This window comes from Mustela erminea, chromosome 14, assembly GCF_009829155.1.
Source record: "Mustela erminea isolate mMusErm1 chromosome 14, mMusErm1.Pri, whole genome shotgun sequence".
Lineage (NCBI taxonomy): Eukaryota > Metazoa > Chordata > Mammalia > Carnivora > Mustelidae > Mustela > Mustela erminea.
The window spans coordinates 77,657,026-77,678,297 of record NC_045627.1 but is presented as its reverse complement, the minus strand read 5'-3'; the positions used below and the strand labels follow the sequence as shown (position 1 = coordinate 77,678,297).

General features: G+C 38.3%; 1 protein-coding gene across 1 annotated transcript in view; it reads right to left on the bottom strand.

The window, feature by feature from the left end:
- Positions 1-760: 760 nt before the first annotated feature.
- The window catches only part of ATRNL1 (attractin like 1), a 796,208-nt gene continuing 775,696 nt past the window's right edge, over positions 761-21,272 (bottom strand). The window contains exon 29 of the mRNA XM_032313798.1: positions 761-2,824. Within this exon, the coding sequence (XP_032169689.1) occupies positions 2,700-2,824 (125 nt within the window). The 3' untranslated portion in view covers positions 761-2,699. The remainder of the gene's footprint in view (positions 2,825-21,272) is intronic.

The following is a 21,272-nucleotide window of genomic DNA, read 5'->3' as shown; positions in this document are numbered from 1 at the left end:
TAACAAAAATTTTTACTACTTGGTAGAATAAGAAATCCTAAAATCTAAAGGACGTTTCAAAGTTATCCTAAACTGAAAGGTACAGAATTCCACAAAGATAAAGTTTTCAAGATAATCAGTCATTTCACTGTATACTTCTGGAAGAGGATCTGTATGTATATGTGTGGATTGAATTTAAAAAGTTAAAAAAAAAAGGGGGGCATCTAAATTTAAAGTGTTTGGGGGTATGGGGACAAAAAGAACGTGACACAGATTCAAAGTGAGAATCCCTAAGGTCTTTTCAATCCATTTCACCTGAGGGTGAAGAATTTTACTGCCAGTAAAAAGCTTTGATAATTTGAAAAGATGTTGCATAATTAGTCACGGAGTTAGCAATATTTGGCCCGGAAAGATACAGTATGACTTTAACTTCACATTGCATGATGTCCTGTAGTTCTCTAAGATTCAAATTTTCAAGCGTTAGGAACCTAGTGGGATTCGAGACGGATGAAGCTTGGCAATTTTTTCGTAGTAATACTATTTGCTTGGCCTCTCCAAAAGGACGGCTGAAATAGATTTTACCTACAACTCTCTATGCTTTTGTGTTTTTGTTATATAAGCCTCTCTCATGATAGTCATTCGAGAATCAAAACAAATCGGGCAATCATTTTATTTTTAAATGATTATATTTTTGTAGTCACCAGTTTTGTCAATTTATTTCTCCAGGAGAAAAATCAACATTTAAAGGGTCCAAAAAGAAGCTAATAAAATTACTTGATTGTTTTTAGGAGACATTTACAAACTTTGCTCACTTCTTTTTTTTTTTTTTTTTTTTTTTTTGAGAGAGAAAACATCACAGGGAGGCAAAAACAACCAGTTCCACTCCCGCCCCCTCTCCCAAAAAACCCACAGGCTATAGATGAATTATTCTAAGAATTAGTCTTATTTTTAATGCATAGAAAATAGCAAAATTATCATGCCAACATAAAGAATATATACTATAATTAGCAAGTGCCTAATTATCAAAACAATGATAGTCATGGCTCGATGCAACCTAGCAATCGCATATACGATGCAACTACCTATTGTATGGTCATTCCTCTTCTATATTACATTCAGTCCTCATCGGATGAAGCTATGGATAAATGGCATCATGAAATAAACATTGAGTATCACAATAGGGTCATATTCTGCTACTGCACGATCACAGCATGCAATGAACTATGCATCCATCAGCTGTAAACAGTAAAGTGGTTTACCTTCCAGAAATCCAAAGAACGTGAAAAGTACACAGATAGTACTAAACCTCAATTATATTGAAATGACTTTCATAGTGAACGAAGCTGTGTTGTATGAGGCAGCTTTGGATATCTCTGTCACTGCTTTCTACACATATCCTGTCGTCCCCCTGAGGTGGAGAAAACATTTCAAAGGAGATCTGTTGATGCTACTGAGTTCTAGCGAACTGGTGTCCAAATGAGGACACCAAGGATTCTATGTCCCAAAGTGAAAGCGCTTTGAAATCATTTTCCTTTCTGCCATGATTCAGATTTGTGAATCGTTAAGAATATGGTCAATGTGGGCAGTGATGAACTTATTTTCTAAACTGGAAACTTCCTCTCGTGACATTAACGCGTCCAGGTTAGAAATAAGGATACTGTAGACATCGACTTGATGGCGGGAAGGGACCTGAATCACATTAAAACTTGGGAGGTGTCACCTCTAAAATACTTTTCATAATATCTGCAAAGCATAGATAAAAATCGAGCAGCTAGGAGAGGAAGGCCAACAGAAGATGATCCTTTCTGACAAAATGCAGATGGATCATTTAGGTCTGATCCAATGATTCCTAACCAATTAAAAAAATCACCACAGTAGAGCTGAGGCTTGCACACACTAAAATGACCATTTCAGCTCTCTCCAGTTTCGGTATCGGAGGGTTTTTGGAAGGAGGGGAAACATTGATTGCTGGACAGGTTTTTCCATGCTCTATCAGCTCTGATAATGAGTTAGGCAGTTGGCGTGGATGACAAGAATGTCCTTTTCACTCAGAATTCTAATAAACCTCCTGTGAAGTTGCACACGCCGTCCATCCAAATGTGACCAGTTGTGGTCTGCGTTCCTGTTAGATGGAAAATAGTCACATTCTCAAACCGAGTGTAGACATGATATGGTCATGTGGAATATTTAAATATACTACCTACACCCTACTAAACCAAAATCTTGCTTTTTACATTTACAGTGAGATAAAACAGCATTTAAAGCCATTGCAATTTGTTCATTTCCTGTTCATATACAAGTGATTTAAGTTTGCTTATGAGGCAAAAACTGTACAATTCTCATCATCCAGGCATTATAAAATGTCTTTCTTTAAAGTCTTGGGATATAAACAGTTTGGTTTATATGAATTACATATTTTCATCTGCATTAAGAAACAATATACATCTTTTTCCAGCGAAATTTAATGTTATCTATGATAAGCCTAAGAGAGTCGTAAAAACTGACTTTATCGTCCGTGACCATCAATACTGTTACTTTCATAAAAGTCACGAACATTCTCTGGTCACTCAGGTCATTGCCCATTTGGAGGGAACTGTACGTGAGCCCTGGGACCATACGGAGATTCGCCTCCATAAAAACTGAGGCCACAGACCAGCCTTACTGGAAGTCATTTTACAAAATCGAAACATTTCGGAATATCCAGAAGCAGCTTCTGTTTCTCAGACACAAGTTCCCTGACGTGTTGAGAGGTGGTGTTTTCGATTTCGGACTCCCGAAGTCTTGTCTTTACTATCTGAAGGCTTCTGTTGTGAAATATCTATTAGGGCACTGGCAATTGCAAGGCCTGTAAGAAGAGGAGAAAATCATTCAAATATTTAGTTAGACATTTCTGGGAGAGTGACAGTGGTATTTTAGCACCCTGTTTTTTATTGTTTTATATTTAGTCATCAAACATTTCACTGTTTATTGGAAGTTAGCATGTAGCTTGCCCTTTACTTAAAATGTTTCTCAATTGAGACATATGAATGTGACACAGGAAGAAGAACAAGAATCTAACAGTTAATTGACTCTGACTTCAGATGGTCAAATTCAGTGTGTGTGACAAAGACATTACAACCAGCTGTGGACAGGACCCCACACCTTAGTTCCCACGTCTGAACACAAGTTTGTTTTAGCTGTACACAGAATTTTCAGTGTTACTATTATGTTTATGTGTATAGAATAAAAAGCCATTGTATTAATATTTTTTTTCTAGAAATTTTGAGCAGTTTTAGGTTTAAAGAAAAATTGAGCCAGTACTGATACATGATTATCAACCAAAGTCCATAGTTTACTCTTTGGGTTCACTCTTTGTATTGTACATTCTAAGGGTTTGGACAAATGCATAATGTCATATATTCAACATTAGAGTATCACACAGAGTAGACTCACTGCCTTAAAAATCCCCTGTGCTTTCCCAGTTTATCCCTCCCCTTCCCATGGGCCTCTGATAATCACTGATCTTTTTTTAAAAGTCTCTGTAGTTTTGCCTTGTCCAGAACATCATATGGTTGGAATCATTGTGTATAGCCTTTTAAGATGGTCTTATTTCACTTAACAATATACCTTTAGGGTCCATCATATCTTTTTTGGTACAATGGCTCGTTTCTTTTTGGGATAATATTCCATACAATGGAATTTGTATTCCATTCCACAGTTTGTTTGTCCGTCCACTTATTGAAGGATATTTTGACTGCATCCAATTTTGGGGAATTATAAATAAGGCAAGCGTAAATACCTATGTGCAAGTTTTAATGTAGATGTAAGTTTCCAATTCACAAATACCTAGGAGCATGATCATCAGATCATGTGGTGAGCCTGGCTTTTAGGTTTGAAAGAAACTACCTATCTTGCACAGGAGCTATACTATTTTGCATTCCCACCAGCATTTGACAGCGTCTCTGTCAGCATGTGGTGGTGGTGGTGTGTGGGATTTTAGCATTCTGATAGGTACGTAACTATATCTCATGGTTGTTTTCATTTGCAATTCCATAATAACATAAGATGTTAAGCATCTTTTTCATTTGCTTATTTGTCAGATGCACATTTTTTTTGGTGAGGTGTCTGCTCAGATCTTTTACCCTTTTTTATTGAACAGTTTGTTTTCTTATTGTTGAGTTTTAAGAGTTAATTAACATTTTAGATACTAGTCCTTTATCAGATATGTGTTTTGCAAATATTTTCTCCAAATCTGTGGCCTGTCTTTTCATTCCTTTTTTTCAAGTGCTTTTAAGAAGTAAGAAAGCACCCAGGCACAGAGTTGTGTTATGGACAAGTAGACATGGAAGAAAGACAGCTTGATATTTCTTAAAAATAATAAATTCTGAGTATTATCAGCAGACTATCAGCACAAAAATGAATCTCTAGTTATCTTTGGTAATTTAAAGAGTATTGTTTTGTTACATAATTTTGTCTATTAATTGACAAGAACATTTGGTACGATGTTCATGGATAGTAAAGACTTCCCTAAATTTGTACAAGCAATGGTCCAGCCAGATACTCCGGTTTGTCATAGCTATACGTGAAACATTTTAGTTTCTATTAAGTTAGTTTCATATAATTCTTGAGAAAAACAAAATGTGCCAAGTCACCATATTAAACCAAGAGACCAGCCTTCTTGGTTTAAGGGGTGACTAAAGGACTTTTGGTTCATTTTCCCATCTCCCAGGTCTTGAAGACTTGACCCTGGGTTGACCTGAACCAAGCCCTAAGCCCTACAGACATCTCCTCAATGTGCTGCTCTTAGAAGAAGATCTCACTTTGGATCTGAAGTTATGCAAAATGCCACTGAATTATTTTACTCCATAATTGACTGCATGTGGGTCATAATTATTTTACTCCATAATTGACTCCATGTGGGTAGTATTCTCTAGGTAGGTCTCAAATGTGATCTGGCAAGAACAGAACTCCAGAGGTCTATGAATAGAAAGAAATGCCAATAGAGGGAAACAGGTAGTGTAAGAGGAGGGTCAACCAGTCTAGTGCACAACTGTAGAAGTCAAGGGACGCCACGTTCAAGGAGTCTGCAGAGAGTTCCAAATGGGCCAGCACTGAGGCTGGATGCAAGGACATTAGATTTCCTCGAAGAAGATCTGGATGATGTTTGAGTCATGTCCATACCTAACTGAGGAGGGAAGTCTGAAAGTTAAGCAGGGAATGGGGAGAGAGGAAATGTGAGAACACATAAAGCCTCCATGTTCAAGCCGTTTGGCACTGCAAAGAGTTGAGTTGGTACACAGGGAAAGCAACAGGTCAGATGAGATATATGCAAATACAGAGGATCATCTGAGGACATACATTTTTCAAAGGAAAAAGGAGTTTTAATGTACATGTGAAAATAGAAGAGAAGGTATTTGTGGAGAAGAAGAAATTAACAAAGTTAGGGAGGGAAAGGATTAAAAAGTTACAGTAATCACTGCCTAGGCTGATAATCTTAGATATTTGCCTTTTAAGGGCTGCTGTTAAATACCCTGCTCTTTCAGGACATTAAATAAACATTCTGAATTGCTTAGAGATAACACAAGTTTAAAGGTTCAGAGTTTAAATAAATATTGCTTTCTTGACCTCTGAAGAATATGTAGGAACTTCTGAAGTGCCCACACATATATTTCTGCTGTAGGAAATAATGATTTTGTTATTTCTTCAAGGGAGGGAGCTGAAGCACATGTTTTGTTGTTGTTAAAAAGACTCACAGGCCAGGGTTGTGCTAACAAAAAATTCAGTACAGGCAGACCTTAAGTTTCCACACATCTCTTGGCATCCTTCTGTCATAATTCACAACCTTCTGTTACTTCATTCCTGGCACCATCTTTTCCAGAGACAGCCAAATATGACAAAGAATATATGTCTCTTCTAATGTAGACAGAGACCACTTACAGTAATTGCAATGATCACAGCTTCTAAATATGAAATCATGTTATTCATTAAACTACTGCATGACCCAGTCCAAACGAGCTCTGAAACACAATACTCTTCCATTTACATGTGGCTGCAAATGTGATTTTCCTCACAGAAGATATAATGTCAGAAGAGAAGCAGTTTGAGTTGCCCAAACAGGAAATTCCTTGCTAATCTAAAACTGCCACTGTACCTTTGCAATCCAGGCTATTGGAAGTCCGAAGCCAAATTAAAGTGGTGTCTCTCATATCCTGGGTTTGCTAATGATTTGTAAGTTTGAAAACACATTCCATTGAAAATAATAAATCACAAACCATATTTCAGTCCTTGATTTACAAATAAAATCGCAAATCATGCTCATTTTTAATTTGGCAAATTTTTGTTCTTTCCTATGGAAATAGAATGATCAACTACATTTACAGATTCTGCATAAATGGCACATGCATGTAGGAACCTTGAATTCCTGCAGTGATGTTGAGTGTCCCCCACATGTACCCTGAGAGGAGGCTCCAGGGGGCGCATGACCGTCTCTCATCCTCTGGAAGGGCCAAACCATGTTTTTGTTAGATTTAAACTTGGATCCTTTACAGGACTACACAGCTGTAGCATCTCATGAGTTACCCTTTTAAAATAATCTTATAATTTAATTAAGAACAGCATAATGATCAGAACAACTGCATGCATTCTGAATCAAATTATTGGGCGTAAGTTTTTATTACCATTTTTGCATTTCCTTATATTGTACTCTGTGGAGAACTCTAACACAACAACCCAGAAATTGCTAGGTCCTCATTCAACCTTCAAGAAGCCCTGAACAGAGGAGTAAACATGAGGAAACAGGTCCCAGTCTTCCCGAAGTGTCTAGTGTGTGGAAGTCCCTTTAAAAAAGAGAGAGAGGTTGAGAAGTCAAACTAGTTTCTATCCTTGCCCTTCAGTATACTCTATTGTAGGGAATCTTAGTTGGTAAAAAGAAAAGTTGTCAGTAGCTCTTTAAGAAAACCAGTATTTCTGCCCTCTCCTTGCATGAAACATGTGTATGCTGGTGGGAGACTGACTATATAAACAGGCAATCACCAGGCAATAACATGACTCTGGCCCACAAATGCAGCAACCTGCTCAGGAAACCAACCCCTATCTACAATAACCAGACTAGGAAGCCCGCCTGCCGTGGCAGGTTTGCGGGAAGTCAGCCTGCTATCTCTGGTAACAATCCAGGAGGTGAAATGATTACCCGGTAACAACGGGTCCCACCTACCAAACTTCATTAATAACTGACAACTTCCCTAATTTTTGTCCAAGCTTCCAACTTAGGGCCAACCCAAGAAGGGCAAATATGGACCCCTAACCAATCATCTAGGATGCCCCATGTCTAGTTAACCTGACTCTAGCTTTCCTGTGCCAATAGCTTCCAATCAGGGCATGCTTGAAGTCCTCTCTTTTTTCCACTATATCCCACACACTTGCCTATTTTTAAGCGTCTGTCGAAATGCAAGCACTGAATGTTGGGTGATTCCCTTGCTGGAGCAAGTTCTGAATAAATAGCCTTGCTTGTTATTTCTTTAGTCTTGGTTTATTTTCAGAAGGGTGATGAAGAGATAAAGGTAGCTTGAGATCTTTCCTAGGTTGTTGTTTTTTTTTTTCAATGCATCAATAAATAAAAACAACTTAAAAATAATTCATCCACATTGCTCTTTGAGGCAAACCCTTTCTCCTTGTTTAGAGTTCCCTGGAAATCTGTGCCCAGGGAGAGGTTTCCAGGTGCCGACCCCCCACTCCTGGTTCCCCTAGTGGAAGCGTTTCTGGCCAACAGGACGCCATGCAGCGGTGCGTGCTGCCCAGGGTTTGAGTTCCATTAAAATCAGGTCACTCCAGAAGATCATTTTTCAAAACGTCACACAAATCATCTGATGAAATCCACTTATTGTGTTCTCTGGGCCTAGCATAGTTCCTTGTTATCAAAGCAATACAATTAACCGGGGGAACAATTCATTATTTTAGACTGGTGGTCCAAAGGAATTTCATTTACCGTGTCAAGATGATGCACAGACGCGGTGGGCTGCAGAATTTACATCAAAATATGCCGGGAGATTCAATAAAAATGCTGGGGTTTAAATATTTATTATAAGCTTTACCTTTTTGCACTTCTAGTTTTTAAATACCAGACACGATGACATTTAGGTTATTTAAATATGAATTATAAACCTCATAAGAAAGAAGGTACCATCTTCTGTTTCGTACTCCACCTGCCAAAGCCTCGTGGTGTGTCAAACTAGCTCTTACAGAGGTGGCATGTCACTGGTGGCTGTTCTCAGTCACTTGGGGCTGGGTGAGCTGGGAAGAAAGCAGACTCCTTTGGGACCATGCAGACTTCCTTCAGAACAGGGGCACTATTTAACAGTTACTGGTGTGGATGCCAAGAGCTACCATGGATATTTAGGAAGTAAGTAGAAGATATACCAGAATCAGACCTTTACCCAGATTCTTAAGGGAAAAAAAAAATTCCAACCATTTCTTCCTAAAATTAAGAACTTTGTTTCTCAATAAACACCTGCAGACATGCCCTTAAAAAACAAAACAAAACAAAAACAATAGAAATGACTAACAGCTACATATTTACATGGTAAATAAATATATCTTTTTAAACCGCTAAATTTGCAATGAAAGCCACCAAGGAGAAACACAGGGATTGAGTTATCTTTAGTAAAACTCTAGTTTTTCCTAATGGAAGCGGAATGGTATTAGTAGACTCCGGCTGTAACAATGTAATCATAAAATTACTGATGTGTGTTTTTTTACAATTATGCAGAACAATTAATAAGTACAGTAATAAAATACTGCACATCAAGTGAAATTGCCTTGGAAAGAACATCCTCTTTATATACAAACATAGCACTTCCATTTTACATTTGAACAAAGCCCCCGAAAAGTCATTCATTTTGAAATGCTCCCCTCTCAAGTCTGTGTAAAAGCAGGCACCACTATATATTTTAATTTTCCAGGAAAACAGCTTCATTAGGCGTGAAAGGTTAATTGCAGGTTTAAGTGGAGCTCAGGGAATGGTGCGGGGTCTGCAGTGAATTACACAGTCTGCTTTAGGACGACTTGAATGAGTGCTGTAAACTGTTTGCCCTGCTGAAATGTTTTACTACCTCATTTACTATCTGTCTTCTTTTACGGCTTGTATTTGTAGTTCTTCTAAACCTTTAATGGCTACAGTTTTATTTCACTGTAATCAGATTTAAATGGAAATACCATGCTGGGATGTTTAAATGTTTTCCCTCTGATTGTATACAGCTACATACTACTGATCAGAGTCCTGGCTATCCTTCACATGATTAAGAAAGTGACTTTGGGAAACTTTGATGTTACCTAGACTCTAGCTATTGTGCAGACTTAATTTAACATTCAGTGTGGCCATCCTTGCCAATATGCAACTAGGGCTGGATGCATAATTAGAAAATATGCATTTCCATTTTAATTTATCTGTTGGAAGGCCAGTGCAACTGAAGTCATTATTAGGCAGAACTCCAAAGGTTACATTGTTGAACCAAAATTGAAATGCTTCAAGTACTGAAAACACTGGAATGACAAATGGACTAGTCATATTTGTCTGAGAGTTTAAAGAAATGTTTCCCTTCACCTACTAAAAACCAATGACAACTAGAGATGTCAGTGTTTAAATAAAAATTGTAAATGTATTCTGCTTATACAATTTTGTTTGGCCTTTAACACATCATAATATTTTTAAAATTTCATTTAAAGACACACCGTGCAAGTTTTATGAAATATAATCCTACCCCAGCACCACAGATGCCACCTTCTGTAACATTGCTAAGTTCTCCCTAAATTGTATATGGACTGTTCTCTGATTGGTTGGAATATGTTGAGTAAATCATGGTCATTACAATCTCAAGCCATGGTTTAATGCAAATCCTCATGCTTTCTTAACAAGTAAAGTTTCTTTTGGATGTTAACAGTTCTAATTTTAATTACATAGTAAAAAATCTTACTAATTCATTTAAAATATTCAGTGATTTTTTTTTTTTTTTTTAAGAGTCACAGACATTAGAAGAATCAGCCTTGTAGCTACCCTTCCACATTGTTAAGTAAATTTCCAATTGAGAATTCTCTCATCCTAAGCCACCTGGGGAAATATTTCCTGGTATTTTCTTCCTTCATTTAAAGGAATCTGATATGTGATAATTCTTTATTTTAAGCCCTAATCATCTTTAAATTAATCAAAGTGCTTTCTGATCATTCATTGGAAAAATCAAACCATGGTAATACTGTAATATTTTATTTTATGGTAACATTTTATTTTCCAATAGGTAATATTATATTTTATTTTCCATTAGGTAGATATTTTAGTTTATTTTGGTAATATTTTATTTTCCATTAGGTAGAGACATTGTATTTCAGCATTTCTAGTAATAAAATGTCATTGGTTGCTTTAAATTAAATGAGATTATGTGTGAAAATATTTATAAATTCCTATACAAAGGTAATTAATAATTTTAATAATTAAACAATCAGTTACTACCACTACTAGTAAGAAATCAATCAAATTATGAATGTCCAGAAAACTCCAAAGTCCTCAAATATCAAGAAAGTGTTTGAAGGGCAATTCACTTCACTTAACTATTATTTCTTGAGTGTCTACTATATATGCCAGGCACTGCACTGAGTCCCTAAGAGTTTAGCAATGGATAAGACAGACAAGACATAAAAGATCTGATATCCGATGGAACTTCCATTATAGTGAATCAAGCTTTTGTTTTCTTTTGACAAAGTTATTGTGAAGATTAAATGTGAAGTGCTTAGGAAAAGTACCTGGTACCTAAGAGCTCAAAAATGTCATCATCACCATCATCATTATCATCACCGCCATCATCATCATCACCATCACCACCATCACCACCATCATCATCACCATCACCATCACCATCACCACCACCATCATCACCATCACCACCACCATCATCACCATCACCATCACCACCATCATCACCATGACCATCATCACTAAGTGAGAAGTCTGAAGTCAAGTAGGGAGCAGTTGACAAAACACAGAGCACTCAAGACTTTGCTTCTATCCTTTAATAGCGTTCATTCATTCACCCAACAGCTAGTGTGCCTACTGTGTGGAATGCCAAATAAGGAACACAGTTAGATAGAAAGGGGGACTCAAAGACTTGTGGATGGCATCAATTTAGAGCAACATTGTCAGTGAGGTGGTACTGTGTTCAATCCTCAAACCAAAATTATTTTGATGCCTTGGATAACCAAATTGAGAATTTGCTCATAGAGATACAGAAGACTTATGTATATTGCTATATTATAGAATATGAAAATAATTGAAAGTGGTAGTGGCAAAATAGAGGAAAGGCAACATGCAACAGAGAAAGCATTGTTTATATTAATATTGCTCTATTATTGGAAATACTACCAATAATTAACCTTTATCCACTTTCTAGGGTTAAAAAAAATGCTTTCCCATTGATAATCTTTGGCTTAAGTGGGTCAGGAAGCTCACTGTATCCCCTCTTCACTGATGGCCAAATGAGGCACAGAGTGATGAAATGCCCAGTTCAGGGCCACGCAGCTGGCGCTGGAGGTGGCACCTGAACTCAGGCCTCCAGACCCTTTGACTTGAACTCTGCTCACTTCATACCATTAGAAGAAAATTGCTACTTTAGTGCAAATGAGTAACATATGATATTAAGCCAAAGGCGGGGGGGCTGTGGAACCCAAAATTCAAAAACTGGTAGAGGTGTAAAATCAGTGAAGGTCAAAGGCATTAATTAATGTTGATGGTTATAAAAATAATAGCAATAATATATTTTTTTAAAAATCCCTATTCTGTTACCATTGACTGAATGCTTACTAATGCAGTCATTGCCCTCAGCACTGGATGTGTATCATTTTATCCACTTATGCAAATAGGAGCAGACGACAGTGTCGCTTCAACTGACAAACCTGTGTTGAGGGCATATATGTAACTAGCATGGTTGAGGTGGGCTGTTGTCAAAGAATCATTATCAAATAGCGTGAAGCTAGGGCAACAATACAAGCACTCCTAAATTTGCTAATAATCACACAGAGATAAATTCTATGAAGTAGGCCCAAAGCATGAGGGAAAAAATGCAGAGGGGAGACCTCTGGGGTGGGTGTGGAGGTCAAAGATTCCCAGGCGAGATGGTTTCTGAGCTGAGGTGTGAAAGATGAGAAAGGATTACGCGGGAGAAAAGGCCTGGCCTGAGCACTGGGGTGTATTCGGGCTATGGGGAACTAACACTTCCCCAGCACGAAGGGCAAGGGCATTTGAAACTTTTGGACATTTGCTCTGGGTGGAGCACAGGTGCGAACAGGAGAAGAGTGAGGGGGAAGCAGAAAGGAATCCATGAGACAGCCCCAGGTGCCAAACGTGGAAAAAGATGTTCCATCCGCAAGCCGGAAAGAGCCATGGGATGATTTTAAGGAGTGGAAAGGCATCACGATATGTTGATTTCAAAGAGACACTCCTAGTGGTAGCTGAGACGGATGGGAGTTGGGGGTAAGGCTACGAGAACTATAACCAGATAAGAAAACGGCAATAAAGAGAGAGAAAAATGATGAACAGCACAGATGTTTTAGGAGAGATTAATATGGGAGATGAAAAATAGGGAGTGATCTAGAACAACTCCCAGCTTGCTGGCTTGAACAGCCAAGTGCATACAAATGTTACTCACTGGCATGTGAAGGAGGGACAGAATCACCATGGCGGATCATTTGTTCTGTTCTGGACGTACTGAGTTCAGCGATCTGTGAGACATCTCAGAGTGGGTGTCTGGCTAGATAGGCCAGTGGGAAGCTCAGAAATAAAGTCTAGCCCAGAGATAACCAGGGTGTTCTGCATGGATGGAATCTGAAGGCTTTGTAAGTATAGGCAAGTAATGCTAGGTGTTGTAATAGTTAAAGGCTGACATCTCATTGGCTCCACATGTTAGTTCATTTCCTCACTTTGTAAAAGTCCCAGATGAGTATCCTGATTGGTGTCGGGACATGCGTGGGGGGGGAGGATGAGGGAGTGAGTGCAGCCCCTGGCCTGTGCAGTGACTCCGGGACCCGGGCTGATGGCCATTCTGCCATCTTCAGCTGGGGCTTCCACGAGTGCCTGGGCCATTGACATCTAGGAGGCAGTGGGAGACGGAGAAGGTAGAGAAGCTCATGGTACTGCCTCAATGCCGTTAGCAAGTCCTCCTCTGCGGGAACAACTCTCCGCTAAAGGACGGAGGGTCGGATCTTGGGTGGGAAGCCGGCAGTCTCTGCCACCAGGTGGAGGAGGCTGCCCTTGGTGGGAAGAAGAGGGTAGAAGGAGGTCAGCCCGAGAGGAGACGACTGGCAATGGTGGGCGGGAGTCCACGGGAAGACAGACCACCCGGAGAGGCAGGAGGAAGGCAGAACTGAGACTGGCCAAGACTCTAAGAAGACTAGTCAGGGGCTAGTTCTAACCTGTGGGTCCCATTTCTGTTTGTAACAAATAGCCACAAAATTCCATGACAACTCTAAGCCAGCTGAGTGCGTGGCTTCCAAGCTTTTCTTGATCTGAAATTTGGAATGTCCCTTGAGAGGTTTCTCTTGGAAGGAAGTTGGAGTCGGTGGTTCCTAAGGTCACTCTGGCTCTCTAGATTTATGGCTGCAGCTGCCTTCCTTCAGCAGGCCTGCAGCAAGGACCCAGACCCCGCCGCAGGCCCCCTCGCTTGTACAGGCTCTCGAGGGCGGCAGGGCGGGCTGCCACGAGCATGACTGCAGAGTCCGGGGACTGGCGGGGTCCAAGGACTTCCTTGCTGGAGATGAGCATTTGTTCCTGCTGCCTATGGACTTGTGAAGGCCTGGACATACTTCTACCAGAGTGAGAACCACACCGGGAACAGTAGGTATGGTCTGTACTTCCAGATGTGGTTTCCGTGACGCCAAGAACACCCACCAAGACCTGGTTCTACGTTTCCTATCAGAGAGATAAGGAGGAGGCACGGTGTCAAAGACCAAACTGGGACTAGCATTATGTCTAGCAATCTCTGGACAACTGAATAGATTATTTTTTAAATTAATTTTCTAACTGCTCGTGTTATAATAGAATTTTGCATTTTTAACTCGGCCTACCCCCAAGATGGGGAGCACTTAAAATGTAAGAGCTATGTTTTTATTCACCTTTATATCCCAATGCTTAGTCTGAAATAGGTAGTCAACAACTACCACTTGAATGAGGAGTAAGTGCAATATCGTCGTTCTGTATGCTGCTAAAGAAGCGAATTCTGATTCGAGGTCTTGGTGTTATTTTATCTTGAAGGAATTCGGAAACAGAGGCTCGTCTCCTTCTCTTCTCTCTCCCTGTGCTTCGCTGCAAAGAAGACAGTGAGTGGAGCCTGGGAATAATGCAGGGCAGGGAGGGACCACCAGAGCAGCAGTGGACCTATAAACAGTCCCTTGTCCAAAAGGGGATCCAGGGGAGAGTCTCCTGCATGGTCCCACTGGGCTCCCCTGAAGGCCTGAACATGCTTATGTCCAGACAGTGGAGCTACACCAGTGAGCATCTGGCCCAGTATCTTGGTCAACATGGTCTATAAACAGGTTTTAATATCTGCGGCTGTGTGTACAATATTGATGAAAAATTGAAACAGCTGCCACACTGGCTTGGCAGCGAAGCATTAGCAATTCAGCTCTCCCGAAATGTCTTTGGAGAGACTGAGAATTTTAAATCAACTCGGGAAGCCCCATCATAAGCTTCTTTCAGTTCCTGAATGAGCCACTTCCCAAAAGGGTAAAATCAGTTCACCTTTCAAGTTCTGATCTCTCTCTGGAGATCTGTGCAAAGTTAGAGCCAACACAAAAAACACAAATAATTTTTTGAGCTCTGATATCTATTTATAAGGAACTAGATTATAATTTTCAGTCAAGGTTAAACAGTGTTGGTGTGCTGTGAGTCACTGCTTTCCACAGCATTTATAGAAGAATATATGAGAGTACAGTAGACAGCCTCAAGCTTAAATACCACACAGTGCCTGTGGACCACACTGACTATTAAAAGACAAGCCATCAAAAAAAAAAAAAAAAAAAAAAGACAAGCCATCAACTTAAAAAAAAACGAAGTTTAGTATTGTCCAAGGTGATGTTTCTACTTCCCTAAATTCACAGCTGTCAATTTGTGCCTTCCGTTTAAAACTCTCAGATCATAGCAAAAATGGGAGGGAAAAAAAAAAGCAAGATAAAATTATGCAAATCCTCACTGCTAGCCATTTAGATAAAATGGAAGGGAAAAATGCTATACAGAATCATGATTTTTCCATTAATATTATTATAAATTGCTTAGACCTTACCAAAAGTTATTACAGATAACTTAATGGCCAAAGGCATTTTAGCAAAAACAGATGTGTCTGTAACCAAATTGATCCTTGATAAATCTCCTTTGCTGAAGGAAAAGGCAGTATAGTTGGACAGTGTATTTCCCAAAAAAAGACTCCAAACCATGCCTCTGATGTTTGCTAAGTGATCCAAGACCCCAGATAGTACACATTCTCTCCAGTAATTCAAAACAGGGACTTTGGGGAAGTAGTTTGTTTAAATGACCTCCTTTAATCTAACAGAAAATATTATAAAAGAAACCTTCATTCTCTGAAGCAATTTTGAGATTCTGACTGAGTTTGTCCCATAAAGACTGACCCTTCTGAGTGAAAAAAGTGTCATTTTGCCCCACTTTGCCTTTGGAAACAATCAAAGTGTCCCCTGAGCTACTGTAAATTGAGAAGTGTTACGAAGAGTCAGCACTAGTGGGAACCTTTCAAACTCTACAGGCAGGTAAATCATAGAGGGAGCAGATTTCAGAATGATCTGGAACTTTCTGATGTTATATCCAGGGGGATAAACATGGTCCTGCATTCATTCCAAGGTATCTGTAGACACAAAAAGAACTCCGATACATTGTTCTACAATCTCTGACTATAGTTTTTTAAATATCCAAATATATTTGGAGAAGGGATATCTTGCTAATCATAGCTTCTTCATAGCGTGGCAATGAAATGGGCTAAGAGATGGATGGAGACAGAAATTCGTATTTGTACGTGTCATTATAAAGGGCCCACTGGAGAGAGAATCAGAATGTCATTTGTGGGAGAGATGGAAGACTTTGCCTTCTTCATTAGGCGTATTCACTTTGGATTTTATCTACCTATTTTCAGTAAGTGCCTTAGCTGGCAGGGAGATGAAAAAACTTGCTTTCAGGTCAATAAAGGAAATCTCTTATGATCAATGGTTGATTAGAACAGGATCTTCTGAGCAGCAGGCTCTGAGCTGCATTCTGTAAAGGGTTTTCAAATTAGTCTTACTCTGAGGTCTGGGCAAGGGGCCAGTTCACCATCCAGCTGCTGCTGACTTTCAGCCCGATGGTTGATGAGTTCTCATAATTAGAGGAAAAGTTTTTTTTGTTTTGTTTTGTTTTACTAAGGAAAAGAAACTTGCATTTTAGAGGAATTAAATCTAAGAAAGTATAGGAGTACAGCAGAAGTATGGTACTATCTGGTTTTAAAAAGTATTTATGTTTCAAGATGCACAGATCAATGAAACAGGATAGAGAGCCCAGAAATCAACCCATGCGTATATGGTCAATTAATCTATGACAAAGGACAGGAGAATATACAATGGGAAGAGACAGTCTCTTTAATAAATAGTGTTGGGAATACTTGACAGCTACATGCAAAAAATGAAAGTGGACCACTTATACCACACACAGAAATAAACTCAAAGTGTATTAAAGATCTAAACGTTGAGACCTGAAGCCTTAAAACTCCTAAAAGAAAACATAGGCAGCAATCTCTCGGACATTGGTCTTAGTAAGATATCTATGGCTATGTCTCCTCAGGCAAGGGGAACAAAAATAAAAATCCACCATTGGGACTACACCAAAATGAAAAGGTTTTGCACAACAAAGGAAACCATCAACAAAACAAAAAGGTAACTCACTGAACGGGAGATGTTTGCAAATGATATATCTGATACAGGACTAATATCCAAAATACATAAAGAACCTACACAATTCAACACCAAAACCAACAACAGCAAAAACCTAATCTGATTAAAAAATGGGCAAAGGATAGGAATAGACATTTTTCCAAAGAACACATACAGAAAGCCAATAGACATATGAGAAGACACTCGACATCACTCATCATCAGGGAAATGCAAGCCAAAAACCACAATGAAATATCACCTCATACTAGTCAGAATGCTAGCATCAGAAAGACAAGAAACAACAAATGTTGGCAAGGATGTGGAGCAAAGGGAACCCTCGTGCACTGTTGGTAGGAATGTAAATCGGTGCAGCTACTATGGAAAACAGTATGAAGATACCTCAAAAAATTAAAATAGAAATACCATATGATCTGGCAATCCCAATTCTGATATATGTGTCCAAAGGAAAAGAAAACACTAACCCCCAAAGATAAAAGCACCCCTCTGTTTATTGCAATGTCCTTTACAATACCTAAGATATGGAAACAACTTAAGTATCCATTGATAAATGAATGGATAAAGATAATATGAAATGATATACTGGACTATTGGAATATAATGGACTATTACTCAGCCATAAAAAAGAATGAGATCTTGCCAATTGTGACCACACAGTAGTAATACATAAAGTTGAAATAACTCAGAGAAAGACAAATACCATATGATTTCACTTACACATGGAATCTAAAAAACAAAACAAACAAACAAACAAATACCAGAAATGGACTCATAAAGATGGAGAACAAATTGGTGGTTGCTAGATGGGAAGGGAAGTGGAGGGAGGGGTAAAATAGATGAAGGGGATTAAGAGGTATGATCTTCCAGTTATAAAATAAATATGAAAAAGATGGCATAGAAAATATGGTATATAACACTGTAATAATGTATCATGACAGAGAGTAACCATACCTATTGTGGCAAGCACTGAGTAATATACAGAATTGTCACACCACTATGTTGTACACCTGAAACTAATATAATATTGTATGCCAACTACACTGCAACAGTAAAAATTTTAAAAAGGTTTGCACACACACACACACACACACACACACGAAAGTATATATATATCAGATTTTGTTTTATATTCCTTACTCCAAATACTTACTTTTTTTTTTAATTCTTCAAAAACCCTCACTTATTAGAGCTGGAGAATTAAAAATTGTATTTACAAAGGTACTTAAGACTTGCCCTTGAACGATGTAAAGGAGATACTGAAAGGCAACTATAAATGACTTATTTATAATTAAGTACATTTAGTCTCCCTTGCTTTTACAATTTTTATTATTTTTTGTGTGTGTGAAAGACTATGTTTTAAACACATTTGGACAAACAAGGATTGCAATAATCAGAACAAATGCACATGCCCTATGAATAGCTGCAGATTTTAATGAATTACATTTCATTCCCGTTTCACTTTCCACAGGTGAAAATGGCCAATGAGCTGTTTTTATTTCTTTGGTCAAGTACTAATCAAGAAAAGAGAAGGTAGAGCAGAAAGTACTGACCTTGAGACAATAAGCTACAATGCCAAAGAACTACCCACTATTTGTGGAAAACTAGGATAATCTGCAAAGGATGGAAAGTGAGTGCACAAAGTAGCAGATCCTAAAGGCTCAGGGACTCAACATCCAAAGTCCATCAAGCATTACGCCTAGCTGCATACCACAGAGCCTTCTTTGCAGGGAATTATAAACAGTGTTATCTGCAAGAAAATATTGGGTGAGCTGCCTGAAACAAAATATGGCTGTCTTTGTACAGACACTACTCATATGGCCAGAACTGATCCAGCTGAATAAGGAGCTAAACCAATTATACCCAAAATTTAATTTTAATTCAAGGCAACAATTAAATTCTGGGTGGCAGAACAGCCTGACTTTTGGGCTGAGCCATTCAGATTGGTTTACAGTTACGGTGGCCTCGATGGCATGTCTAGATCATGTCTTGAACTCTGTGATCCAACATGCAGAGTTGATACACAGTAATCCTGAACATGAGCTATATTTAGAAGCGCAATTAAACATGCACAGGCATTTTAGGATTAGAAATCTCCTATATCTCTAGAACTACCATGAGATGAAATAAATTATTGACTCACTGTCGCTGATGTGGAAAAAGGCTGGTTCAGAAGAAAGAAACAGGCGTAGGATGCCTCCTGAAGATCATTTTAAAATACGGAGTGCTGGTATTCGAGTGTACATTGGACATAGTTAATCATCCACAGCCACATACCCTGAAGCCCGGTCCATGAGGAGACACTTGCTTAACTTCTTAACATGAGCAGAACTTTAATATGAAAGGATCTGTACCATATTCTGTGAGAGGACTTGGAAACTACACCACAAACCTCACAAAGACGCTTTTTCACAGATTACTTAACCTTTCTCAAACGTTTATATTAGACTGACATTTGAAAAGAGAAAAAATATATTTTTATATACCAAAGCAGTCTGTTCCACTCTCCATCTTTAACATATTGACATGTGTTTTGTTCTAGTATTAACTCAAAATTAGCTGTGAGATAAAAGTTCATATTAATTATCCCATAATGTAGTCTAATCACTGCTGACATTTTGGAAGGTGGTAAGGTAGCCAAGATATACTGAGAAAGTGGGTGAAAATATTTCATGTGTTCATCACAGGAAGCCTACAGTGCTTCTCCATGAGCTCATTTTATCCTAAAGTGAACCCAACAAGGACAACTATTGCAAGAAGGATGAAAGGACCTAGTCAAAGCGCAGACTCTTTCAGACTCGTTACTTCTCTGGCTCCTAGATGAGGAGCCAAAAAGATTTTGGACATATTTCAGCTTTAATCTCATTATTTTATTGATTCTTATGACTTTGGTGTAACACAAAAATCAGATCAAAAGTGTCAAAGATTTATGTTTTAGATGTCTCTTCCTCAATTTAAATGATTAGCCCTAGAATTAGTGAACATTAAATCTAATCAGGCACTGCCTTTTGAAGTCAGTAAATGTTGCAAACTTTACTATTAAAAAACAGATACTTTTATTATACAAAAATTCTCAAATCCCAGTAGGAAATATATGTGATCACGCTTAGCATCAACAAAATTTTCCTTTTTAAAAATGTAAGCCTAAATTAGTCCCTATAGTTTATTAGTCAGAACAGAAGTTGAAATTTCTCCTTGTTGAACGGAGTGAAAATCGAGCACATCGCAGTTACAACACAAACGCAAAGGAAAATACTGATTTTGATTCTCTCTTGTTCTTCAGGGGAGGATTGACAAAATGGGGTTCTCACGATGGTTATGTTGAAGAATACAAAGATTCAGTGAGTTTGGTAATGTTTTTGTTTCTTATAATCCTGTTGAAGCAAATTCAGGCATTGTTACAAGTATGAAAGAATCAAGCTTACAGGACAGATTTCTAAGATCATTCTTAAAGTCTGATCCTTCCAATAAGGATGCTTTACACACACACACACACACACACACACACACACACACACGTACACTTACGGAGTATTAGATTAAGCCCTAAGAACCAACAAAGTGCAAAATATCCTATTATATTTATACTGGTACCCTTTTTATTATCCATATGAACAGACTAAGCAAAGTACTCCCTTATTTAAAAAAAAACAACAACAAAGCAATACTGTTTTAGTTCTGGTTTGATGAGAATTTCAAACAAGGAAAAAGGTAAGAGAGTGAGCATCAGAAACTGAATTTGGGGACTTTGGTTTGGGATAATTAACTAATCAATAGACAATTCTCCTTCTCGGGGACACATAGGGCCAGACATTTATTAAGGAACTTTTCAGAGTTTCATACAAGGTAATTAATACAGGCTTCAATATAGAAAATTACTTTTTAATGACTTTCTGTTCAAGTTACATGAATTTTATGTAAGGAAAGGCTTATGAAGTCCAAGGTTTTCTTTCTACCCAGGTTATTAAAATTTGTATTTGAATATAGTTCCTTTCATTAACATTAAATCAGTTAGCTTTAATTTATGAAAAAGGACTGCTAAGTTTTACAATAGTTTGAACAGCTTTAATTTGCATTCATGAAAAAACACAATAAATTAATTTGCTACTTGGAAAGAATTTGACAAATGCATTAATCATGAAGAAACTGAATTCGGTTTTCTTTACTCTTTCTCACAAAGATAGATGTAAGATAAGAGACTACCGATTTAACCTTCTTTCAGCAGAATGAGATGTCATGATAATAATGGGGATATTCAGAGAACCAGAGAATTTCAGAGCTGGAAGGAATCTTCGAAATCTCCTGGTTTAACATATAGGGAAAGAACAGGTCAGTATCCCAAACTGTCAGGGGAGTGG